General features: G+C 39.3%; 1 protein-coding gene across 1 annotated transcript in view; it reads right to left on the bottom strand.

Annotated features, from left to right (window-relative positions):
• STRN3 (striatin 3) overlaps positions 1–23,225 on the bottom strand; it is a 122,454-nt gene that overhangs the window by 57,419 nt on the left and 41,810 nt on the right. The window contains exons 3-7 of the mRNA XM_080643104.1: positions 23,112–23,185; positions 18,886–18,967; positions 14,067–14,240; positions 8,116–8,245; positions 7,103–7,244 (exon numbers count right to left, since the gene is read on the bottom strand). Of these exons, the coding sequence (XP_080499230.1) occupies positions 7,103–7,244; positions 8,116–8,245; positions 14,067–14,240; positions 18,886–18,967; positions 23,112–23,185 (602 nt within the window). The remainder of the gene's footprint in view (positions 1–7,102; positions 7,245–8,115; positions 8,246–14,066; positions 14,241–18,885; positions 18,968–23,111; positions 23,186–23,225) is intronic.

Genomic DNA, 23,225 nt, shown 5'->3' on the forward strand with positions numbered 1-23,225 from the left:
ACGCACGCCTTCAGAACTCTGCCTTCCCCGGCTCCCGAGTCTCCGCCCGAGAGTCCAGATTCCCCCCACAAGAGCGTGGGTCCCCAGGGGCTCGCCTGGAACTGGGGTTCAGTGCAGTTGGGGGCTTCCTTCCCCCTTCCGCCAGAAAGTCAGCCAGGCTCTCAGCCGCCCTTCCTCTCTGCGCGCACAAAGACCCTTTGCCGTACCTCCAATTCTCTGTGAGCTTTTCTCTTTCCTTCTAGTTGTAGAATTTTCACTCAGCCAGCTTTCCTGTGTTTCTGGATGGTGTCCGTTCTGTCTTTTAGTTGTAGTTTTGAAATTGTTGTGCGAGGCAGCAGTTTAGGTGCTTACCTATGCCACCATCTTGGTTTCTCCTGCATATTATTCTTTTATTAGATAGCAAAGAGGCCTGGTGCATGGGTGGGGGCCAGCTGGTTTGCCCTGAAGGGTGTCCTGGATCAGGGTGGGGGTTCCCTTTGGGCGTGGGGCGGCCTGGGTGAGGGGCCTGTGGTGGATTGCAGGCCGGCCACACCCCCCGGCGACCCAAGCGGAGGCCCTGGTATCTGAGATTTATTTATCTTCTACAATTGAAACTTTGTAGCCTGGACAGGAGCCAAGCCTTCTGCTCCCTCCGTTGCGGCAGCCATTTCTGTTGGAATTTATTTATCTTCTATAATTGAAACTTTGTAGCCTTAAGTGGAGGCCAAGGCAGGCCAGGGCTGCAGAAGCTTGGCTTCCTCCATCGCCGGGAGCAACTCTAGCCTCCTGTTCTCTCCAGCTCCGTGGCTGCCACCATTTTTGTTCGAATTTATCTTCTATAATTGAAACTTTGTAGCCTGGAGTGGAGGCCTGGGCTGGCCAGGGCAGGCGGAAAGCTTGGCTTCCTCCATCTCTGGGGGCAACCCTAGCCTCCTGCTCTCTCCAGCTCTGTGGCTGCAGCCATTTTTGTTGGAATTTATTTATCTTCTATTATTGAAACTTTGTAGCCTGGAGTGGAGGCTTGGGCTGGCCAAGGTGTGCAGAAAGCTTGGCTTCCTCCATCACCGGGGAAACCCAAGCCTCCCTCCTGCTCTCAACGTGGCCGTAGCCATCGTGGTTGGGTTAATCTGCCTACTCGCTCCTGATTGACTGGTGGGCGTAACGAAGTGATGGTTAATTTGCATATTACTCTTTTATTAGATAGGATGGGACTACATCTGACACAGCAAAGGAAACCATCAACAAAATGAAAAGACAACCCACTGAACAAGAGAACATATTCACCAATGATACATCCGATAAGGAATATCAAAAATTTATAAAGAACTTGTACAACTCTACACCAAAAAAAAAAAAAAAAAAAGGCAATCTAATTCTAAAATGGGCATCGGATCTGAATAGACACTTCTCCAAAGTGGATATACAGATGGCCAACAGACATATGAAAAGATGCTCAACATCACTAGTCATCATAGAAATGCAAATTAAAACCACAATGAGCTGTCAGAATGGATATCATCAATAAAACAACAAACAAGTGTTGGTGAGAATGTGGAGAAAAGGGAAACCTTGTGCACTCTTGGTGAGAATGCAGATTGGTACAGCCACTGTGGAAAGCAGTATGAAGTTACCTCAAAAAATTAAAAATGGAACTGCCTCATTACCCAGCAATTCTACTTCTGGGAATATATCCTAAGAAACCTGAAACACTAATTCAAAAGAATATATTCACCCTGATGTTTACTGCAGCACTATTTACAATAACCAAGATTTGGAAGCAGCCCAACTGTCCATCAGCGGATGAGTGGATGCAAAAGCCGTAGTATATTTACACAATGGAATACTACTCGGCCGTTTAAAAAAAAGAGGAAATCTTACCTTTTGTGACAGCATGGATGGACCTGGAGAGTATTACGCTAGGTGAAATAAGTCAGTCAGGGAAAAACAAGTACCATACGATTTCACTTACATGTCAAATCTAATGAACAAAATAAACTAACAAACAAAATAGAAACAGACTCATAGATACAGAGAACATATTAGCAGCTGTCAGACAGGAGTGGGTTTGGGGGGATGGGTGAAAAGTTGAAGGGATTAAGAAGAAAAAAAATCACACACAGACAACAGTATGGTGATTACCAGAGGGAAAGGGGGGTAGAGGGAGGTAAAAGAAGGTAAAGGGCAGATAAGTAGTGATGACAGGAGACTTGACTTGGGATGGTGAACACACAATACAATATACAGGTGATTTATTGTAGAATTGTACACCTGAAACCTATAATTTTATTAACCAACGTCACCCCAATAATGCAATTAAAAAATAAAAGTAAACAAATACATTAGGTACTAATTGCATTTTGTAGTCCTATGAATTTCCAGAGATCACAGTTTAATAGTGTAGAAGAAAATAAACATCCTTAAAATGTCTAGTCTTCATGAGATGTAACAAAATTAGAAATTCTCATTAGTATTTTTGGTTGTAAAAACTAAAAACCCACTAAAATCAGTCTACTTGACATAGATGACAAAAAAGAGCAGGATTTAAAAGCTTTCCAAAACATGGCTGGTGTGGCTCAGTGGTTGAGCATCAACCCACGTACCAGGAGGTCACGGCTGAATTCCCGGTCAGGGCACATGCCCGGGATGTAGGCTTGATCCCAGTGGGGGTGTGCAGGAGGCAACCGATCAATGATTCTCTCTCATCATTGATGTTTCTATGTATCTTACCCTCTCCTTCCCTCTCTGAAATCAACAAAAAATATATTTTTTAAAAAAAGCTTTCAAAAAAGCAATGGTTCATAGGATAAAAGGTTTCAAAACTAGAACTACCTGAGCAGATTGATAGTATACAAAATAAAAAATAACAGATTATCTGCCGTAGGTTAAGTATAGGATATATATCATTTAGATTACCAGTAGTTCTCAACCTTTCTAATGCCATGACCCTTTAATACAGTTCCTCATGTTGTGGTGACCCCCAACCATAAAATTATTTTCGTTGCTACTTCATAACTGTAATTTTGCTACTGTTAATGAATCATAATGTAAATCTGTGTTTTCCGATGGTCTTAGGCTTTACAGGTTGAGAACCCCTAGCAGGGTCGCCTAAGACCATTGGATGGTCGCGACCCACAGGTTGAGAACCGCTAGCAGGGTCGCCTAAGACCATCGGAAAACACATATATTTACATTACCATTCATAACCCGTAGCAAAATTACAGTTATGAAGTAGCAACGAAAATAATTTTATGGTTGGGGGTCACCACAACATGAGGAACTGTATTAAAGGGTCGCAGCTTTAGAAAGGTTGAGAACCACTGATTTAGACAGACTATTTTGAAAAAATAATCTGTGTCCTTTATCCAAAACCTTAAAATGACCATCTTCCATTTATAAGTAAATTCACTTTTAAGTAAATGAATTAAATATAAAGGAATATTTGTATATCCATCCTCTGTTTTAGAACTGAATATGACACTTGTTGAGTAGAAAGGATAAATTCAGAAACAATAGATAGAGCCTATGACAGTTTTCAGTTCTTAAGGAAAAAAACTACTTAAACCATTTTATCCTAAAAGAGTCGTTTTTCTTTTCAAGAAATTGAAATGTTTTAAAGATGTTTCAGTCTCTTCAGGAAGGAAGACACTATGTCAGTTACTTCCATTTACACAGAGATTCAGGTATTGACAGTTGTCATTCCTAATTACATCCTCTCTTGACTCTTCGCTCTATAGTCAAAAGTTTTTGGACAGAAGGACCAATCAGTTGCACATGATATGCTACTTTTATTAAAGAAACTAGTGCCCTGGTGCACAGATTCGTGTACATTGAAAAAAAATTAATTAGAAGGTGGCCAGGAGTGCAAGGAGGGGCTGGGTGAGACGGGCTGGACACGCCCTGGAGCCAACCTCCTGTGGTCCCTTCCCAGCTGGCTGCACCTAGGGTTGCGCCCACGGCTCGAAGGGTGTCTGCAGAGTGACCGGGGTCCCTGAGCCTGGCCTGCAGGGATCAGGCCAAAACTGGCTTTCCGACATCCCCCAAAGGGTCCCAGATTGCGAGAGGGCGGTTCTCGAGTGATATACCCCTGAATCGGGCTTCCTCCTCTCTGGTTCCGGGGTGCGACACCCAAGAACCGATGCTAGGCTGCTCCTGCGTTGAGTGTCTGCCCCCTGGTGGTCATTGCGTGTCATAGCTACTGGTTGGATGGTTGCTTAGCCTTTTATATATAGAGATAATGCCATTTTATACAGATTAAAATTCCTAATATTTCTGTATATTATTTTGACTGGCAGTCAAACTTCCAGAAATTTTAGGCAAAAGAAACAGGAATGGATATGTGTCAACATTTACCTATACAGTCCTAGCCGGTTTGAGTCAGTGGATAGAGCATCGGCCCACAGACTGAAGGCTCAATTTGTGTCAAGGGCACAGACCTGGGTTGCAGGCTCGGTCCCCATCCCTGGACAGAGCAGTGTGGGAAGCAACCAATCATTGTGTCTCTCACATCAATGTTTCTCTCTCTCTCTGTCTTTCCCTTTCCCTTCCACTCTCTCTAAAAAAAAAAAAAAAAAAAAAAAAAAAAAATCAATGGAAAATTATCCTCACATTAGGATTAATAAAACAAAAAAAGATTTAGCTATACTAATGTTCAAAAACGGCTTTTGATCATTTTTAAAAAATGAAAATAATCTAAATGTACATCAGCAGAGCCCTGGTTAAATAAGTAAAAGAACATACTGTCAGAATATCATGCAGCTATTACAAAAGTGGTGCTGCAGAAGAACAATATGTCAAGTGAAAAGTGTGGGCTATAAATCAGCACACAGCAAAATCCTTTATTAAATAAACTAGAGGCCCGGTGCATGAATTTATGCACCAGTGGGGTCCCTTGGCCTGGGCTGCGGGGTTGGGCCAAAACCAGCTTTCCAACATCCCCCGAGAGGTCCTGGATTGCGAGAGGGCGCAGGCTAGGCTGAGGGACCCCACTGGTGCATGATCAGGGTCGGGGAGGGACGCGGGAGGTTGGCCATCCGTGGAGGGACCGTGGGAGGGCTCCAGGGAGTGTCTTGCTCAGTTCCGATCTGCGGGACCCCAGCAGCAAACTAACCTACTGGTTGGGGCGTCTGCCCCCTGGTGGTCAGTGCACGTCATAGCAAGTGGTTGAGTGGCCTTAGCATATCATTTGCATATTATGCTTTGATTGGTTGAACTGCCAACCGGTCTACCAGACACTTAGCATATTAGGCTTTTATTATGTAGGGTATACACATCTATAATAATAAAAGTGTAATACGCTAATTAGACTGGTCATCCTTCCAGAAGAAGACGGGCTGCGAGGGAAGACCAGGTCATGGGTGCCTTTTGGTGGCCGGAGGGAAGCCTGGGTCCTGGGTGCCAGAGGGAAGCTGGTGCAAGGAAGGCCTACTCTTGCACGGATTTCGTGCATCGGGCCTCTAGTCTTTATACATAAATGTTAACCATGGTTCACTCTCTATAGTAGCATTATAGGTAATTATTAATTTTCTTCAGATGTAGTTGTGGGTTCTAAACCTCCTAAAACATACATAAATTTAAAAATAATTATATATATATAAGTTAAATATACTTATATAATTATAAAATAAATCAGAAAAACATAAGCAATAATTTAGAAATCATTGGAAAAAAGGTATTTCCAACATTAAATGAGTTGCAGAGACGCTAAAAGAAAACTTAGATACTTTTACTGTTTCTCCTGAGCAAAGCTAATTCTTAAGAGTAAACTTCTAGCCCTGCCTTGTGTGGCTCAGTTGAGTGTTGTCCCATGCACTAAGGACACTGGTTTGATTACCAGTCAGGGCACATGCCTAGGTTTTGGGCTCAATCCCCAGTGGGAGATCAGGGGCATGCAGGAGGCAGCCAATCGATGTTTCTCTCTCCCTCTCCCTTTCTCTCTCTCTAAAATCAATAAAAACATTTCTTTTAAAACTAAACTTCTGGAATATAGTCATTTTCAAGTAAGTACAAAAATGTATATTCAAGTCTAGAAGTTAATGTGGAGTTTATTCAGTTTTAATAAATGTTCCTTTTTCCACTTAGGAGAGAAGTGAAGGTCTGAAAACAATACTTTAGGATTATAAATAATGAGAAAGCTGGTAACAAAATTCAGATCTTTTAAGTACTTGATTTTTATCAGGATAGTCAATAAATCTATTACGCAGGTTTTGTCTCTCCTGCTATTAGCAATATTCAGTTTCAATACGTACATGAGGCATTTTAAAACTCCAAGTGTGCTTCCTATCACCACACTAGTGTTTAAAAATCCAGTGATAATTCCTTCCTAGTAACTAATAAAGCTTGGTTTTCATGTGAAATATGTTAAGGTTAGTAACCTTCTCTAATAAAACTCAGTAAACACCATCTGAATTCTACCTATCAGATAACATGCTAATATTAAAAGACGACTGAATGAACATATTTAATAGGAACAACATTCAGAACCTCAACTATTATCTTAAAATATTTTTTATACTTTTATATTACTTTTTAATGGAGTTTTTAACTCTATATAAATAGAACTGGACATTCTCCCTTTTAGTTATATCAAAGTTATTATTAGCATTACATATCATTTGCAAAGGCTATGCCCTCATATTTCCACAATGAATATTATATAATAGTTTAATACCTTCAATAAATCTTGCTCAATATAGAGCTATAATTTAAGATTAGTAGCTTTATTACTTCCTAACAGTCAGATAACACCATACAGGCATACTGAAAGCGCTTCGTCTTTTTGAAACCTAAAGTCATTACCAAATTAATTAATGGTAATTTTAAAAACTGTATATACACGCTTATTTTTTTAATCTGCTAAAACCAACTGGATTTCTAAACTGACTAAATATTTCAACTTTAAATCAAGACAAATTGCAAAATCAAAGTCCACAAAAAACCATATATGAAACAGTTTAGTTGCCCAAACTAAATAAACTGGTCCAAATTATTCAATACCACTTCCTCTTGCTTTCAGTTTAACTGCCACTGTATATTCAGATACATACACTCCACATATAATATTTAATAATAATACATCTTTAAGGGCTAGAATTTCTCCCACCCTAATAACTCTTTATCACCTTACCCCATTCTGTGCCATCCCCTGAACTCCGTGCTTCTCCAGCTCCTTCACCATCTTCAGCAGTCACTAAAAAATCAAATTCTTTCAGTGCTTCCTCAGTATCAGGATCATCAGTTAGGTCAGCAGCTAAACCTTCATTACCTATCTGTAAGTGAAACATAAGCCAAAAATTACTTTTATCCTAAATTTTAAAAGGATTCTTTATAGTTTCACACAATTATCTTTACATTGGCACTTCTATTTTTAAATTACTTAGGTATAAAATTTTATATTTTCCATGTAGTTCACCTATCCTAAATTATACCTAGATAAATGGTTTTCAAGAATGCTGTGTGAAGAACATTGTAAAATGTGATGCAAGTAAGGTGGTAGTAAGAATTATTAATATGCTAATGACCAAGTATCGTTAACCTGTTTAATTATAATATATTCAGTTACCTTTTTAAAAAACCCATTCACTCCCTTAAATGGAAAACTTATGCTAAATTGATCTCACTCACTTTGAACTGTAAACTACAGATATGATACAACTAATAAAACATTAACTAAGCCAATAGCGGTGGTAATTATAACAGTGCTTTACCTCCCACAACAGAAACAAACAAAAAAGGAAACAAAATGTCTATTTACTCATGTTACACATATTAAATATTACAAATATGAGGCCAAAAGATTAAAAACTGCTTTTATAGACACAATGACATTTCCCCACACTACTGTAACATCCCAAAGAACTATAACTGAACCTATCCTTTTTTTTTTACATACTTGAAATATGTACACTACTATAATTCACAAATGGATCACCGAAACCACTTTTGCTCCTATAGCTAACCCACATCACCACTAAAATAGATAAACCTGTTTCTTAAGTTATAAGCAAAAGTAAATTATTAATCCTTATCAAACAACAAGAATGTCAACACATACATTTATAATCCATAATAGTTTATTTCTATTTGAAATATATGAGCATATATATTTTAGCTAAAAAGAATAGAAAATCAAGTTCCTACTTTGTGTTTACTAATCCGATGTTTGTCTTTTCCTTCTGGGATACCTTCAATCATGTCATTTTCCTCTTCTTCATCACTGTCATCAGCATTTTCTAAGAAATTGAATGTCTCAAGAACATCACCAGAAGGCCTGTATGAGGAAAAGATGAACCCAAATATTCCAATGGTTACTTCTAATATTTCTTTCTGGTTCCTATTTTAAAACAGCACTTGAAGGTGAGATCCAAATGACAACCTATTTATAAGTGTATTGTGTAAATATTTTACCCAAGAAGAGAATTCTGAAAGATTATTTTTGCTCTACAATTAAAGTAAAAGTGACTGTTTTCTCCAATGTTTATTATCCAAAATATTTTAAGTAATTACTGTATCAAAATAAAATCCTGTATTATTAGACACTCAAATGTGATTCTATTTCTCAAAATAAAGGCACCATAAGCAAGCAACTTAAATCGAGCATTTCTTATAACTCTATAACCTGTTACAGCTTAGACCAAATGTTTGACGACTAAAGCCAAAGTTTAATTTATCAGGCTGCCTAGATTAAAATTTATGGTAAATCAGTTATAGAACATTCCAATCTGTTTCACAGATTTTATTTTCTTTTTTTAAATATATATTTTTATTGATTTCAGAGAGGAAGGGAGAGCAAGAGAAAAACATCAATAATGAGAGAGAATCATTGATTAGCTGCCTCCTGCATGCCCCACACTGGGGATTGAGCCCGCAACCTGGGCATGTGCCCTTGACTGGAATCGAACCGGGGACCCTTCAGTCCAGAGGCTGACGCTCTATCCACTGAGCCAAACTGGCCAGGGCTTCACAGATTTTCTTTACCTAGAAAACGGGATCCTTAACATACTCAAGATAGCTGCCTGAACTTGGCCAAGCCACTTAAACCTTTTGGCTTCAACTTATTTACAGGCAGGGGGGAAAAACTGTGGGAATTGAACTGGATGATCTCAAATGTCCTTACCAACACTAAGAGTGCATGGTAACAAAAATAATAATATAAAATTTACAGTTTTCTTCCTCCCTGATTGGTTCTATTATTTCAAATTAAGGACATAATGCAAGAAGACTATTTCTTTTAATAGCACTTTAACATGGCAGAGGGTTTTAAAAGGTCTACTACATTTTGCCTAATCCAACACATTAAGGATTTATATAAATACTAGACACCCGGTGCATGAAAATTCATGCCCTGGAGCGGGGGGTCCCTCAGGCCGGCCTGCCACCTCTCATAGTCCAGGAGCCCTCAGGGGTAGGAGGCGACCTGGCGATTAGGGAAAGGCAACGCCCCCATCACAGCTCTGTTACTGCCACTGCCGGCAGTGCAAGCCTTGGCTGGCCCTGGTTACCTGAGCCTTGGTTGGCCCTGGGAAGCTGGGCAGCCGCCATCTGAGGCTTGCCTACGCCTCAGGCCCAACCTGGGCAGCTGGGCAGCCGCCATCCAAGGCTTGCCTGTGCCTCAGGGATCAGCTGAGCAGCTGATATCCGAGGCTTGCTTGCGCCTGGGGCTGGCCCTGGGTGGCTGGGGTGCTAAGGGCGGGTCTGGCCGCATTGTGCGCCTGCTGCCACCCCCAGCAGGGCTGAAAGGACTGGGGGACTCCAGCAGGGCTGAGGGGACTGGTGCCACCATCTTTGTCACAGCATGATGGTCCATTTGCATATTCCCTCTTTATTAGATAGGATTAATAGATAGGATAAAATGTAAAAGAGACTGTGTTTCCAAATGGAAATTAGTAAAAAAAATACACAAAAACCTACTGCAATAATAACACACACTTTTTAGCTCAGCATTTAAAATATCTTTAATATTTGAGAATTAAATTAAAGACAAATAAAATATTCAACAACAAAAAATAGAAAGAATATACAGTAGTACAGTGGTCAGCAAACTCATTAGTCAACAGAGCCAAATATCAACAGTACAACGATTGAAATTTCTTTTGAGAGACAAATTTTTTAAACTTAAACTTCTTCTAACGCCACTTCTTCAAAATAGACTCGCCCAGGCCGTGGTATTTTGTGGAAGAGCCACACTCAAGGGGCCCAAGAGCCGCATGTGGCTTGCGAGCCCCGGTTTGCCGACCATTGCAGTAGTAAGTCCTCACTTAATGTCATTGACAGGTTCTGCAACTTTAAGGGAATTGAAATATGAAACCAATTTTATCAAAGGCTCATTGATATAAACAAGGGTTAAGTTCCTACTGCATCTCATCAATGTCATATTGAAACAACGATGGAGGGGGAAATATGTCAGTGGGGGAAAAAGAGGACATCTGTAATCCTATATAAAAAAAGCCTAATATGCAAAGTGTCCAGTCGTCCATTCAACCAATCAAAGCATAATATGCTAATGATATGCTAAGGCAACACAACCGCTCACTATGATGTGCACTGACCACCAGGGGCAGACGCTCTGATCAGTAGGTTAGCTTGCTGCTGGGATCTGGCAGATCGGGACTGAGCAAGATAGGCCAAACACACCCTGGAGCCCTCCCACAGTCCCTCCCCGGCTGGCCAACCTCCCGCGTCCCTCCGCGGCCCCGATCATGCACCAGTGGGGTCCCTCAGCCTGGCCTGCACCCTCTCACAATCCAGAACCCCTTGGGGAATGTCGGAGAGAGTCTTTCTTGACTCCATTGTGTGCTCTTGCCTCCTTTGTCAAATATTAATTGAGCATAATGGGTTGGGTCGATTTTTGGGTTCTCTGTTCTATTCCATTGGTCTATATGTCTGTTCTTGCGCCAGTACCAGGCAGTTTTGAGAACAGTGGCTTTGTAACATAGCTTGATATCTGGTATTGTGATCCCTCCAACTATATCCCAAGAAATCAGAAACACCAATCAAAAAGGATATATGCACCCCTATGTTCATAGCAGCAGTTTATAATAGCTAAGATTTGGAAACAGCCTGAGTGCCCATGAGCAGATGAGTGGATTAAAAAACTGTGGTACAGCCAAAACCGGTTTGGCTCAGTGGATAGAGCGTCGGCCTGCGGACTGAGGGGTCCCGGGTTCGATTCCGGTCAAGGGCATGTACCTTGGTTGCAGGCACATCCCCAGTGGGAGGTGTGCAGGAGGCAGCTGATCGATGTTTCTCTCTCATCGATGTTTCTAGCTCTCTATCCCTCTCCCTTCCTCTCTGTAAAATATCAATAAAATGTATTTAAAAAAAAACACAAAAAAAAACTGTGGTACATCTACACAATGGAATACTATCCTGTATAATAAAAGCCTAATATGCTAAGTGTCCGGTCATTCAGTCATCCGTTCAACCAATCAAAGCATAATATGCTAATAATATGCTAACGGCGTTCAACCGCTCACTATGACGTACACTGACCACCAGGGGGCAGATGCTCTGACAAGTAGTTTAGCTTGCTGCAGGGGTCCGGCCGATCGCGACTGAGCAAGACGGGCTGGACATGCCCTGGAGCCCTCCTGCGGTCCCTCTCAGGCTGGCCAACCTCCCGCGTCCCTCTCCAGCCCCAATCATGCACCGGTGGGGTCCCTTGGCCTGGCCTGTGTCCTCTCACAATCGAGGGACGTTGGAGCTGGTTTCGGCCCGATCCTGCAGGCATAAGAGGCTAATATGCAAATCGATCGAACAGCAGAATGACCGGTCACACTCAACACAGGAGCTGCTCCCTGGTGGTCAGTGTGCTCCCACAGAGGGACCACCGCTCAACCAGAAGCCAGGCTCATGGCTGGCGAGCACAGTGACGGTGGCGGGAGTCTCTCCCACCTCTGCGGCAGCGCTAAGGATGTCCGACTGTCGGCTTAGGCCCGGGCGTAAGCCGGCAGTTGGACACCCTCTAAGGGCTCCCAGACTGTGAGAGGGCACAGGATGGGCTGAGGGACCTGCCCCCCAAGTGCACAAATTATGTGCACCAGGCCTCTAGTGCTGCTATAAAAAAAGAAGAAACTTTTACCATTTGCAACAGCATGGATGGACCTGGAGAGCATTATGCTAAGCGAAATAAGCCAGTCGGAGTAAGATAAATATCACAATATATATATAAAAGCCTAAGCAACCATTACAACGGAACGAGGGGTCGCTATGACGCGCACTGACCATCAGGGGGGCAGATGCTCAATGCAGGAGCTGCTCCAGCCTGCAGGCCCTGATCGCTTGATCAGGGCTGAGGCCCCAGGCTGGGATGGGGAACCAGAGTGGGTGGCAGTAGACACAGTCCCTTTTCCAGGTGGGCTGAGGGCCAGCTCCCTCCTTGGGGTGGCAGCCAACCTCCCAGGTCCTTCCCTCTGTCCCTCTCCCAGCAGGCAGGCCCCGATCGCCCTGGCTGGGACAGGGAACCAGGGGTAGGTGGCAGCGGACACGGGAGCAAGGGAAGGAGGAAGCTGGGAGACAGGGAGATGGGGAACCTGATCGGCCCCGATTGCTGGCCAGGCCTAGGGAATTTTGTGCACCAGGCCTCAAGTGTGAGATAAAATGAACAACATAAACTGATAAATAAAAATAGGAACCAGTGGCAAAGAAACACCAAACAGATCATCCAACCTCAGAGGGAAGGTGGTGGTGGTGGTGGTAGGGAGGGCGAAGAGGTGGGTGTAAGAGATCAACCAAAGGATTTGTATGCATGCATATTAGCATAACTAATGGACACGGACATTGGGGCGGTGGAGCTTGTCCTAGGGGCTGGGAATGGCCGGGGAGGGGTCAATCGGGGAAAAGGGAGACATATGTAATACTTTAAACAATAAAAAAAATTCAGTTACTTAAAAAAAAAAAAGAAAATGCAATCTGGAAATTTTTCTTTTATTTTAAGTTCCACCTGCTTGACTCCTTCCATTTATCAAGTCTGTATTACCCAAAGCATAACTGATAGACAGTAAACAACAAATGCTGACAAGTATATAGAAATCAGAATTCATAAATTTCTAGTGGGAATGTGAAATAATTCAGCCACTTGGAAAACTAGAAATTCCTCAAAAAGGTAATCAGAGTTACCATATGACTCAGCAATTCCACTCCTTAGTATATACCCAAGAGAACTGAAAACATGTCCAGACTTATATACCAATGTTCAAAGTAGCATTACTCATTATTCCAAAATGTAGAACCAACCAATATGCCAATCAACTGGACAACAAATAGATGGACAAAATGTGGTATATTCACAGTACAGAATATTATTTGGCAATAAAAAGAAATAAATTACTGACATGTGCTATAACATGAATAACCCTTAAAAATGTTATGTTAAATGAAAGGAGCCACTCATAAAATAACCATTTATATGAATCGCCCAGAATAGGCAAATCTTTAGAGACTGAAAGTATATTAGTAAAGTTGCCTGGGGGGTTGGGGGAAGGGGGAAGCGAGGGTGGGGGGTGAGAAAAATGTAGGAGAAGAGTATGGGGAGTGAAAGCTAATGAATACGGGGTTTCTTTTTAGGGTGATGAAAATTTTCAAAACTTAAACTGTGGTGATGGCGGACAACTGTGAATATCCTAAAAACCATTAAACTATATACTTTAAATGAAAGTATAATTATGGTATGTGAATTATATCTCAATAGAGACATTAAAATAAAAAGAACATTTGGTAGCTATCTGAACCCAAACAGAACTCAAAGCCTTATTCCTTTTAAACCAGTGTCTAACCACTGCTATTCTGATTACAGAGTAGCACAATAGTTTATTAAAAAATACTCTTGGAAAAATTTAAAAATCAGGATGTTAAAATAACTCTGAACTACATGACATCACACTTAAATTTTAATTTTACACCTATTTCAGAACTATTGCCATTTTAAAAGCACCTAAATGGGAAATTTATTTGCCCATGGTACCATTCAGGGAGAGGAAAGTCTATAAATTTGAACTCTACCTGTTTTAAAAATTAACAGTAGTAAAAAGAAGGTAAAAAGATTCATAATACCCATTATATAAACAATATTAATCTAGAAATATGTATCATACCTTTTGATTTCTTGTCCTTTTTGCTTAGGAGATTCACCTCCATTCAGGATCTGTTCTAAATTCTTTGTTTCTACTGATCCATTTGGTTCTGAATTGGATAGTCCAAGTAATGACCTTACCCGCTGAGACCGTACATCTAATATTGTATCTGTGTAACCTACTTCCTGAAGATATCTATAAGAGAAAATTAAAAATATAAAAACCCACATATTGTTAATACCAGCAAACTTAACTAAAAATTACATTAAAGGATTTTAGAAAAACCCACAATCCTATAAAATATATTCTTCCTTTGCCTCAATAACTGTCTTCTCTATAGACTAGTTGCAGTTTTAAGGAGAAAAAGGCCAATTACAAACCAAAATTTAATTAAGAAAGTGAATAGTACAGCCAACATTAATCAAGGGTCAATTATTAAATCCTAAAAAGCCCTAGAGCCTTAAGAGGCCATTATGAGTTGATGATAAATATTTTAAGTCTGGAAAGTGGTAAGAAATGAGCAGAACTGAACCTCAGAATAGTTACATGCTAGGTTTAAACCTGGGTTCTTAGCCAGAGTTAGATGGACAGGGCACTTCTCCCTCTGGGATCAATTATGTATCTCATTGCATTTCTATCATCCTGTGGTCTTGAAAATTTCTGTATATCTAAACAGAGTACTCAATCCAGAATCCAGGATGAAAATGAAAAAGAAGAAAGGGACTGGATTATGACATAAATATAGATGACGGGTCATGAGTGTCTTTGTGTGACAAATTTTAAAATTTTGATCTAAAGTATTTTAGCATTTCTTATGCTAAAAAGGAGTCTCATACTGCTTAGAGAAGAACAAAAGATTTTTAGATGAAAGCTAAAGACAGGGAGACTAATTTGGTTAGGACCGTGGCCGGCAAACTGCAGCTCGCAAGCCACATGCGCCTCTTTGGCCCCTTGAGTGTGGCAAGTGGCATTAGAAGAAGTTTAAGTTTAAAAAATTTGTCTCTCAAAAGAAATTTCAATCGTTGTACTGTTAATATTTGGCTGTTGACTAATGAGTTTGCCGACCACTGGGTTAGGACACTAATGCAACAAGAAGTAAAATTTGAGAGAAAAATAAATGTGAGAAGAGTAAGCAAAGTAATCTGTGATGTGGTGCAATTGTAAGTATGTTAGTAGAATAAGAGCCCAACCCGGTTTGGCTCAGTGGACAGAGTGTTAGCCTTCGACTGAAGGGTCCTGGGTTTGATTCCAGTCAAGGGCATATACCTCAGTTGCAGGTTCCACCCTGGCCCTGGTTGGGGCCAGTGCAGGAGGCAACCAATTGATGTGTCTCTCTCACATCAATGTTTCTCTCTCTGTCTCTCCCCCTCCCTTCCATTCTCTCTTAAAAAAAAAAAAAGAAAAAAAAGAAAAAGAAATCAATGGAAAAATATCCTTGGGTGAGGATTAACAAAAATAATAAAAAAATATATATATTTTTTAAAAGGTAAGAATTTTGGAAAATTTTCAGGTTTCTAGCTTGTATAGTTGGAGGGTGGCTCTATTCAATGAAATGAAGAATAATAGGTCAAAATCTGGTATATAGGATACTTACCATATAATCAATCATGTAGTGTCTATAAAAATGACACTTTATTAGGCACAATGATAAGAAAGGTCAAAAGCTCAAGAGAGGTTGACTGGGTATATATATTTGAGCGTCAGTGTTCCGTGGTAATTTAAAGCCATGAATTTAAGTTATCCAGAGAAAAATCTTAAGTAAGAACAGAAGGCATGGGTACACGAACATCTAATGGGCTAAAAGAATAAGAGAAACTGAGAAAAATTAAGAACTTGAGAAATTAAGGATAAAACTAATAGCAGAGAGTAGTACCATGAAAGTAAGAAAAAAAGTTCCAAATGGAATGAATAAAGAATGTTTCCAAAAGATCAAATATGAACAAAAAAGGTCGTTTAAATATGTCTGTGATAGTAGCTTCACTGGAACATGAAAATGGGAACCTACACAGCTGAGAAATGAACAAGGAAGACTGGAGATAAACCGCTCTTAGAGAATGGTGAGAAGAGACAGAATCTAAATCCAGGCAATGGGATTAGGCATTCATGAGAGAAATACTATACAACTGATTTCTCTACTGCTATAGCAGTCTTCTAAAAAATGCAATCCTCTTTTGGGGAAAACAACTTCCACCACACTGCAACCATGTGGTTTGAGTGAGCAGCCAAGATATTATACAATCCAGGTAAAAATAACCGACACAGACAGTTATTTGACCAAGTCAAACCAATTCTACTCCATAGAAATCCTATATGATAAAGAGGTAATATGCAAATTGACCATCACATCCTTGCACAAGATGGTCACCCCCATGTGGTCACAAGATGGCCGCCACAAGATGGCCGGCAGGGTAGGGCAGTTGTGGCTATCAGGCCAGCAGGGAAGGGCAATTAGGGGCGACCAGGCCTGCAGGGGAGGGCAGTTGGGGGAAATCAGGCCTACAGGCAAGGGCAGTTGGGGGGAACCAGGCCTGCAGGGGAGGGCAGTTGGGGGCGACCGGGCCAGCAGGGTAGGGCAGTTGGGGGGGACCAGGCTGGCAGGGGAGGGCAGTTGGGGGCAACCAGGCCTGCAGGGGAGGGCAGTTGAGGGCAACCAGGCCTGCAGGGGAGGGCAGTTGGGGGCAACCGGGCTGGCAGGGGAGGGCAGTTAGGGACAACCAGGCCGGCAGGGGAGGGCAGTTGGGGGCAATTGGGCCAGCAGGGGAGCAGTTAGGTGTCGATCAGGCTGGCAGGGGAGTGGTTAGGAGGTGATCAGGCTGGCAGGCAGAAGCGGTTAGAGGCAATCAGGCAGGCAGGTAGGCGAGTGGTTGGGAACTAGCAGTCCCGGATTGTGAGAAGGATGTCTGAATGCCGGTTTAGGCCCTATCCCTATTGGACATCCCCCGAGGGGTCCCAGATTGAAGAGGTTGCAGGCTGGGCTGAGAGACACCCCCCCACCCAGTGCACGAATTTTGTGCACCAAGCCTCTAGTTACTCTATAATAGGGGATCTCCTGCCATCTGGAGAAAAGTGATTTTCAATTGAAAAAGAATAAAATTGATACATAGAAGAGTAGAAAAACAGAAAATAAGAAAAAATCCTGGGTTTTCCAGTCCCTGGAAAGTTCTGTGCTACCCCCGCTCTCATTTTCTGACACTCAGTTATTCAGCACTTCCCTCAATTCTACTAGCTATCCCATCATCCTTCCAAACAATATGTTCTCACTAAAATTAGTTTGAATTTTGTCACTGAGAGTTCTAATTGATAAATACTTCTTTGAATGAAACATTAGTAACTGAGGTGATGAATGTGAGGTTTAAATACATTTATAGAAAGGAAAGCAAAAAGTTAAGGAGTTCTCACCTGACAGCCTTCCTATTTTCAGTCAAGTAGAACCTGAGGTGCTCTAATGACAGCAAGAGAGAATGGGCTGAGATGTGGTAAAAGTTTACAATATCCACTGAAGTCGATGGAAGATGATCAGAATTATGGAGAAAGGCTCTTTGCAATGTTTGGACAAGAAACCATGAATATATAAGGGCATTTATAAGATTCTATCATTTTTCTCCAAGAATTATTATTATTTTTTATTTTAATCTTCACCCAAGGATATGTTTGGTTTTAGAGGGAGGGAGGGAGAGAGGGAGGAAAACACCGATGTGAGAGAGACGCATCAATTGGTTGCCTCCCATACATGCTCTGACTAGGATCAAACCTGAAACCTAGGTACATGCCCTGACTGGGAACCAAACGTGCCATCTTTTGGTGTATGAGAAGATGTATCAACTAGCTGAACCACCTGGACCTGGCTAGGGCTCTCCAAGAATTATTTAGAAGTAGAAGCACAATAAACTGAACTAGGGCTGGGGATATTGCAAGTAGGTATACTAAAATGACTGCTGTGAGAGGGTAAGCAGTAGGCAGCAAAAAAGCAAAGGGTTCTAGCAAAAGGGTGATAGATAATGGGGTCTAAGCTGGAGCTAGGGAAATGAAAACAACAAAAAAAAGCAAACAAAAATAAAATAAAAACCAAACATAGGTAGAGAGGAGCTAATGAAGAAAATAAAGTAGTCAGGTTCTAAAGAGCAAGGTAAAGTCAGAGGGTGAAAACATGGAACCTGGAGTGAGAAGTGGAATTTAAGATAACTGTTGGATCATGGACTACCCCAGAGATAGTTCTAGGTAACATAACAAGGTCAAGAGTCTGACCACACATCACTGGGTTACTTAAATACAGGTAAAGATGTCTAGAGTTGAGAAGGTTGAATAATTGTAAGTAACCCAGGATATTGGTAAGTACACCAGTATCAAAGATGCAAAACATGAGAGAAGAACAAATAGATCAAAGACAGTAAGATTTGCCACAGAAGTACTTTTAATACAACAAAGAATTCAAATGTCAAAAAGAGGTTCCTCAAAAATTCAAGTGAAGGATAGGAACTTGGCAATCCACTCCTGAAGTTTCAGATATCCAGTTAAATTCTTTCTCTAAACCATTCTCACTTAAAACCAAATATGTGAATTTTGCAGTGATGGAAATGGAGTGTTTACAAGTTTGAGCTCTGTATTGTTTTTGTTCTGGCCTTCAGTCTTTACAACATACTACCTTGCAAATAAAAAAAACAGCATCATCCTGAAGAACATTCAGAGGAAACAAACTTTAAAAAGATCCAAGCATTTAAAAAACAATATGAAAACTATGTGCATTGTACCAGTATCATTAAATAATTTTTCACTTGAAAAGTGACTGAATATAGGCACTTCCAACCTAGATCCTTAAAAGTGAAAATGAGCCATTACTCACTGTCTTAACAGTTGTCTGCGTTGCTTCCACGTTAACTGGCTATTCTGAGGCGCTGTGGGAGCTTCTGCATCTTTGGTTTCTTCTAAAAATTAACAACAAAAAGACAAGTTTCATACACATTATTTCAGCTATTGAAAACACTGCCAAAGTTCTCTAACGGAAAAATTCCCACAAAAATATACCTAAATATTTTTATAAAGAACAGAAAAAAATTAACTTTCATTGAGTATTTACTGTGGATCACACTCATTTCAAATGTGTTTATCCCAATAACCCAAACACTTAGGTACTACCCTCCTGTTTTAAAATTAGGAAAAGCCAAGTGTACATTAACTATAACTACCATGGATTCAAAAATCAAAAGCCCAGGCTTTGAAATACAATATTATTATTACTTTTCTAACTATTAGAATTCTGAGTTGAATACTTTTGAAATTAAAAAGCTATACTTAATATTTACAGTAGCTATTCAAAAGCAACACAGGTAAGAAATTAGGTATATATAATAACAATCCTGAATTGGTATCAGTAGAGTGTATATAGTTAATTTCATTTTTAGAACTAAAAGTTAAAGTTTTACTACAGGTAAAAAGTCATTTTTATTCTCAGGTAACGAAGTATATAGATTTTAAAAGTTTAATAAATAGTATAATTTCAGGTCAGTTAAGCTCCGAGTAAGTATCCTTAGACTGAAATTCAAAACTACCTATGGGCACTATTTTCCCATAAATTTCTATTATAAAAATAAAGATAAAGCAGAGAGAGCCATTAAAGATCAACCCTCAATGAATGCTGAGAACTTAGAATAAATCACAGTTGTTAGGCTCCTAGACTCCTTAGTCACATGAACAAGTACTTATTGGTAGTAATTCAAATATTCTCTACAGATATTACTTCTCTAACCTTAACAATCCCATTATTATTTTCTCATTCTTCCCCTGAACAAAGGAATTGCTACAATTTCTAGAAATGATTCTTTCATTCTAATAGTCACCTTATTTTTATAGTTATAATTTTATTTATACCATTTTATTTTTAAATCACATAAAATACAATCCATAACAGAAAAAAAAAAAAAAAAACATTAAAAAAGAATACTATTGCCCCAAATCCCATCACCAAAAGTTAGTATTTAAGACTTCATCATGCCCTGACCGGTTTGGCTCAGTGGACAGAGCATCAGCCTGAGGACTGTAAGGTCCCAGGTTCGATTCCGGTCAAGGGTATGTACCTTGGTTGCGGGCACATCCCCAGTAGGAGGTGTGCAGGAGGCAGCTGACAGATGTTTCTCTCTCATCGATGTTTCTAACTCTCTATCCCTCTCCCTTCCTCTCTGTAAAAATTCAATAAAATATATTTTTTTAAAAAGACTTTATCATTTCAGATTTTTCATCTGAAAATACACACTTAAGCTTCTCCCTCCTTAAAAAAAAAAAAAAGGACAATATGTGTACTGCATTATAAGCAGCTTTTGACAATGTCTCTTGAACATTCTATGGCAATAAATATAGATTAACATCTATAAAATGATTACATAATATTCCATAGAAAGTATATACCTATTTAATTTAACCAGTCCCCTAATGTTGAAATTAGTTTCCATTATTCACTATTACAAATAATGCTGCTAAGGATATTCTTGAAGTACATCGTAAGCGTACAGCTCAATGAATTTTTGAACACACCCATGTAACCAGTACCTAAATGAAGAAACAAAACATTGTCAGCATCCCAAAAGCTTTCCTTGTGCCCTTTTCTAGTCACTAGATAGTCCCAGAAGAGCATCAACACTACCCTAAATTCCCAAAACTAGATTAATTTTTAATTTAATAACATTAAATCAATTATATCAATTTTATGTGACTCATCCATGTTGTCAGGTTTATTTATAGTTTGTTAGCTTATTGCTAAATAGCATTCTGCTATGCTAAAATATCAATATATTTATGAATTCTAATGCTGAAGAGCATTCCAGTTTTTTCTAGTTTTTCTTGCTATTAAAATTAATGATACTATGAACATTCTTATTCAAGCCTTATAATGAACATACATATGCATTTTAGGGAGTGGAACACCTAGGAATGGAATTACTGGGTCCCAGAGCATGCTATGTTCCCTTTAGGAATACCACTGACAAATTGATTTACAATCCCAACATCAGTAGGTTTACAAGTTCTCATTATTCCACATCCTTATCCACACTTGACTTTTTCTCTTTTTCATTTTAGCCATTCTGGTAGGTGTCTAACTGTATTGCACTGTGTTTTTAAGTTGTATTTCCTCAATTATTAATAAAATTGAGCATCATTTCATACGCTTCATGCCATTTGTAAATCCTACTTTATCGAGTGCCTTTTCAGGTCTTTTGCCTGTTTTTCTACTGTTACAAGTTTTTTAAAATCTAAATGCAAGGAAAAAAGAGCTCTTTAGATATTTGGGTACAACCCCTCTTATAGGGTTAGTTTTATATTACATATATACTACAGGCCCGATGCACGAAATTCGTGCAAGGGGCTTAGCCCTTGCAGCCTCCGCCTATGCCCTCGCAGCTCCAGCTTTATCCGGAAGGTTGTCCGGAATGTCGTTCAGCTGTCCAGTTTAATTACGTATTATGCTTTTTTTTATTATAGATTGGTATTATTGAGATAGAGGTATAAAAACATGCATATCTTGTACTTTTGCCAAATCAGTATTTTGCACATTTTCTCTTTTTTATACTTTGCTTTATTTTGAGCATATAAAAGGCAATACTGATTCACTTAATGTTTATCTAGACTTTGATGTAAATGATTTTATCCCACTTTATTTGCATGGTGTGTTTCTGACCATCCCCTTGTTTTCCCACTAAACATCCTGAGTAGTTTTTCTACCTCTGTAAAAACAATCTACTTTGTTATTAGTGTGTCTCCTATAAATAAAATACTTGTATGTTATTTTATTCCTCAATTTCAGGAAATTTCAATAGTTAAGTTTAAAAACAAGTCTTTCAGTATGGGCAGGAAATATTTATTTGCTAAATGATTTTGCTTTATACAAACTGTTGCCCTGAGACCAGCTAGCCAATTCTGACTCTAGTTCTAGGAAAATATGGCTGCAACTAGCCTCCTTCCTCACATTTATGCAGACCCAGTTATGGACAGTTCTTGAGTTCTAGAAAGTGATTGCTTATTTTCTGAATATTCTAGCCATATTAGAAAGTGGAGATGATCTAAAAATAAATCAACTGCAGGTTATATGCATGAAGTGTTCTGCCCTAGTTCTGAGTACTTTTGGTTTATCAAATAAAAAACCAATTAACTAAATTTATCAAATGTACTATAATACCTAACTAAAAAACCCCATATGTAAGCTTTACTCTCTGTAGCATACATATACATACTTTGACTTTTTAGATATGGAAACAACCATAGAAGAAAAATTATATAACGAAAAGACATCTTTTTGTCTTAGTACCCAACATCCAACAGCATAGAATTCAATTTGTATCATCAAAATGTATATATATAAATGGGCTCTAAATATACCTGAGAAATTACTAGTATTATTTCCAAATAGTGTATCATATGAATCAAAATGTATATACCTTATTAGACTTTTAGGATACTCAAATTGTAATCATATGGAACCCTAAAATTAGCTCTTTCCTATATACAGCCCCCACTCTCCGCACAACTATTTGTCAAATAGTACTCTCAGACTCACTATTCACTATCAGTTTAGAAAAGAGCTAAGCCAATTGGAGATACTTTTTTTCCTTCTCTTATCCTTATTTGGCTGCTTCTACAATTTCCAATTCAATTAAATTTCCAAATGTTTTAGAACAAACTGAGTTAATCCCAGCTTCTCCAAACAGAAAGTTTTAAATAGTAAAAAATTAAGCTTACATAGGATGAACAATAATTGCCTACAGGTGGAGAAAGAGTTATTACTTCATTACCTTTCACCTCTAATTACTATAAAAAATGTACCCACAATTTTACACAGATTTCAACACAACAAAAATAGAACAAATAAACTTAGGATTGAGATGTAGATGAAACTACTTACTTTCATTCATTTATTATTTTCCCCAAATTCTAGACAGTAGTAGTACAATAGTCAACCATTTGACCAACCAATTCTTTCAAAGGAAAATAGGGGAAAAGAGAACATGTCTATTAAATAAAAATAAGCTTGAACAAACTATTCTTTGGGAAGGAGTGAGGGGCAATAGAAGAATATTTTACCTGATTCAAAGGTTGGCATTTTCAAATCACCTTGGTTCAGTTCTGTGCCATATTTTAATTTGTGATATTTTGCCCTGAAAAATTTAATAATAAATTGTTGAAAGAAAAAATTTT

The sequence above is a fragment of the Plecotus auritus genome (genome assembly GCF_963455305.1).
Source record: "Plecotus auritus genome assembly, chromosome: 1".
NCBI lineage: Eukaryota > Metazoa > Chordata > Mammalia > Chiroptera > Vespertilionidae > Plecotus > Plecotus auritus.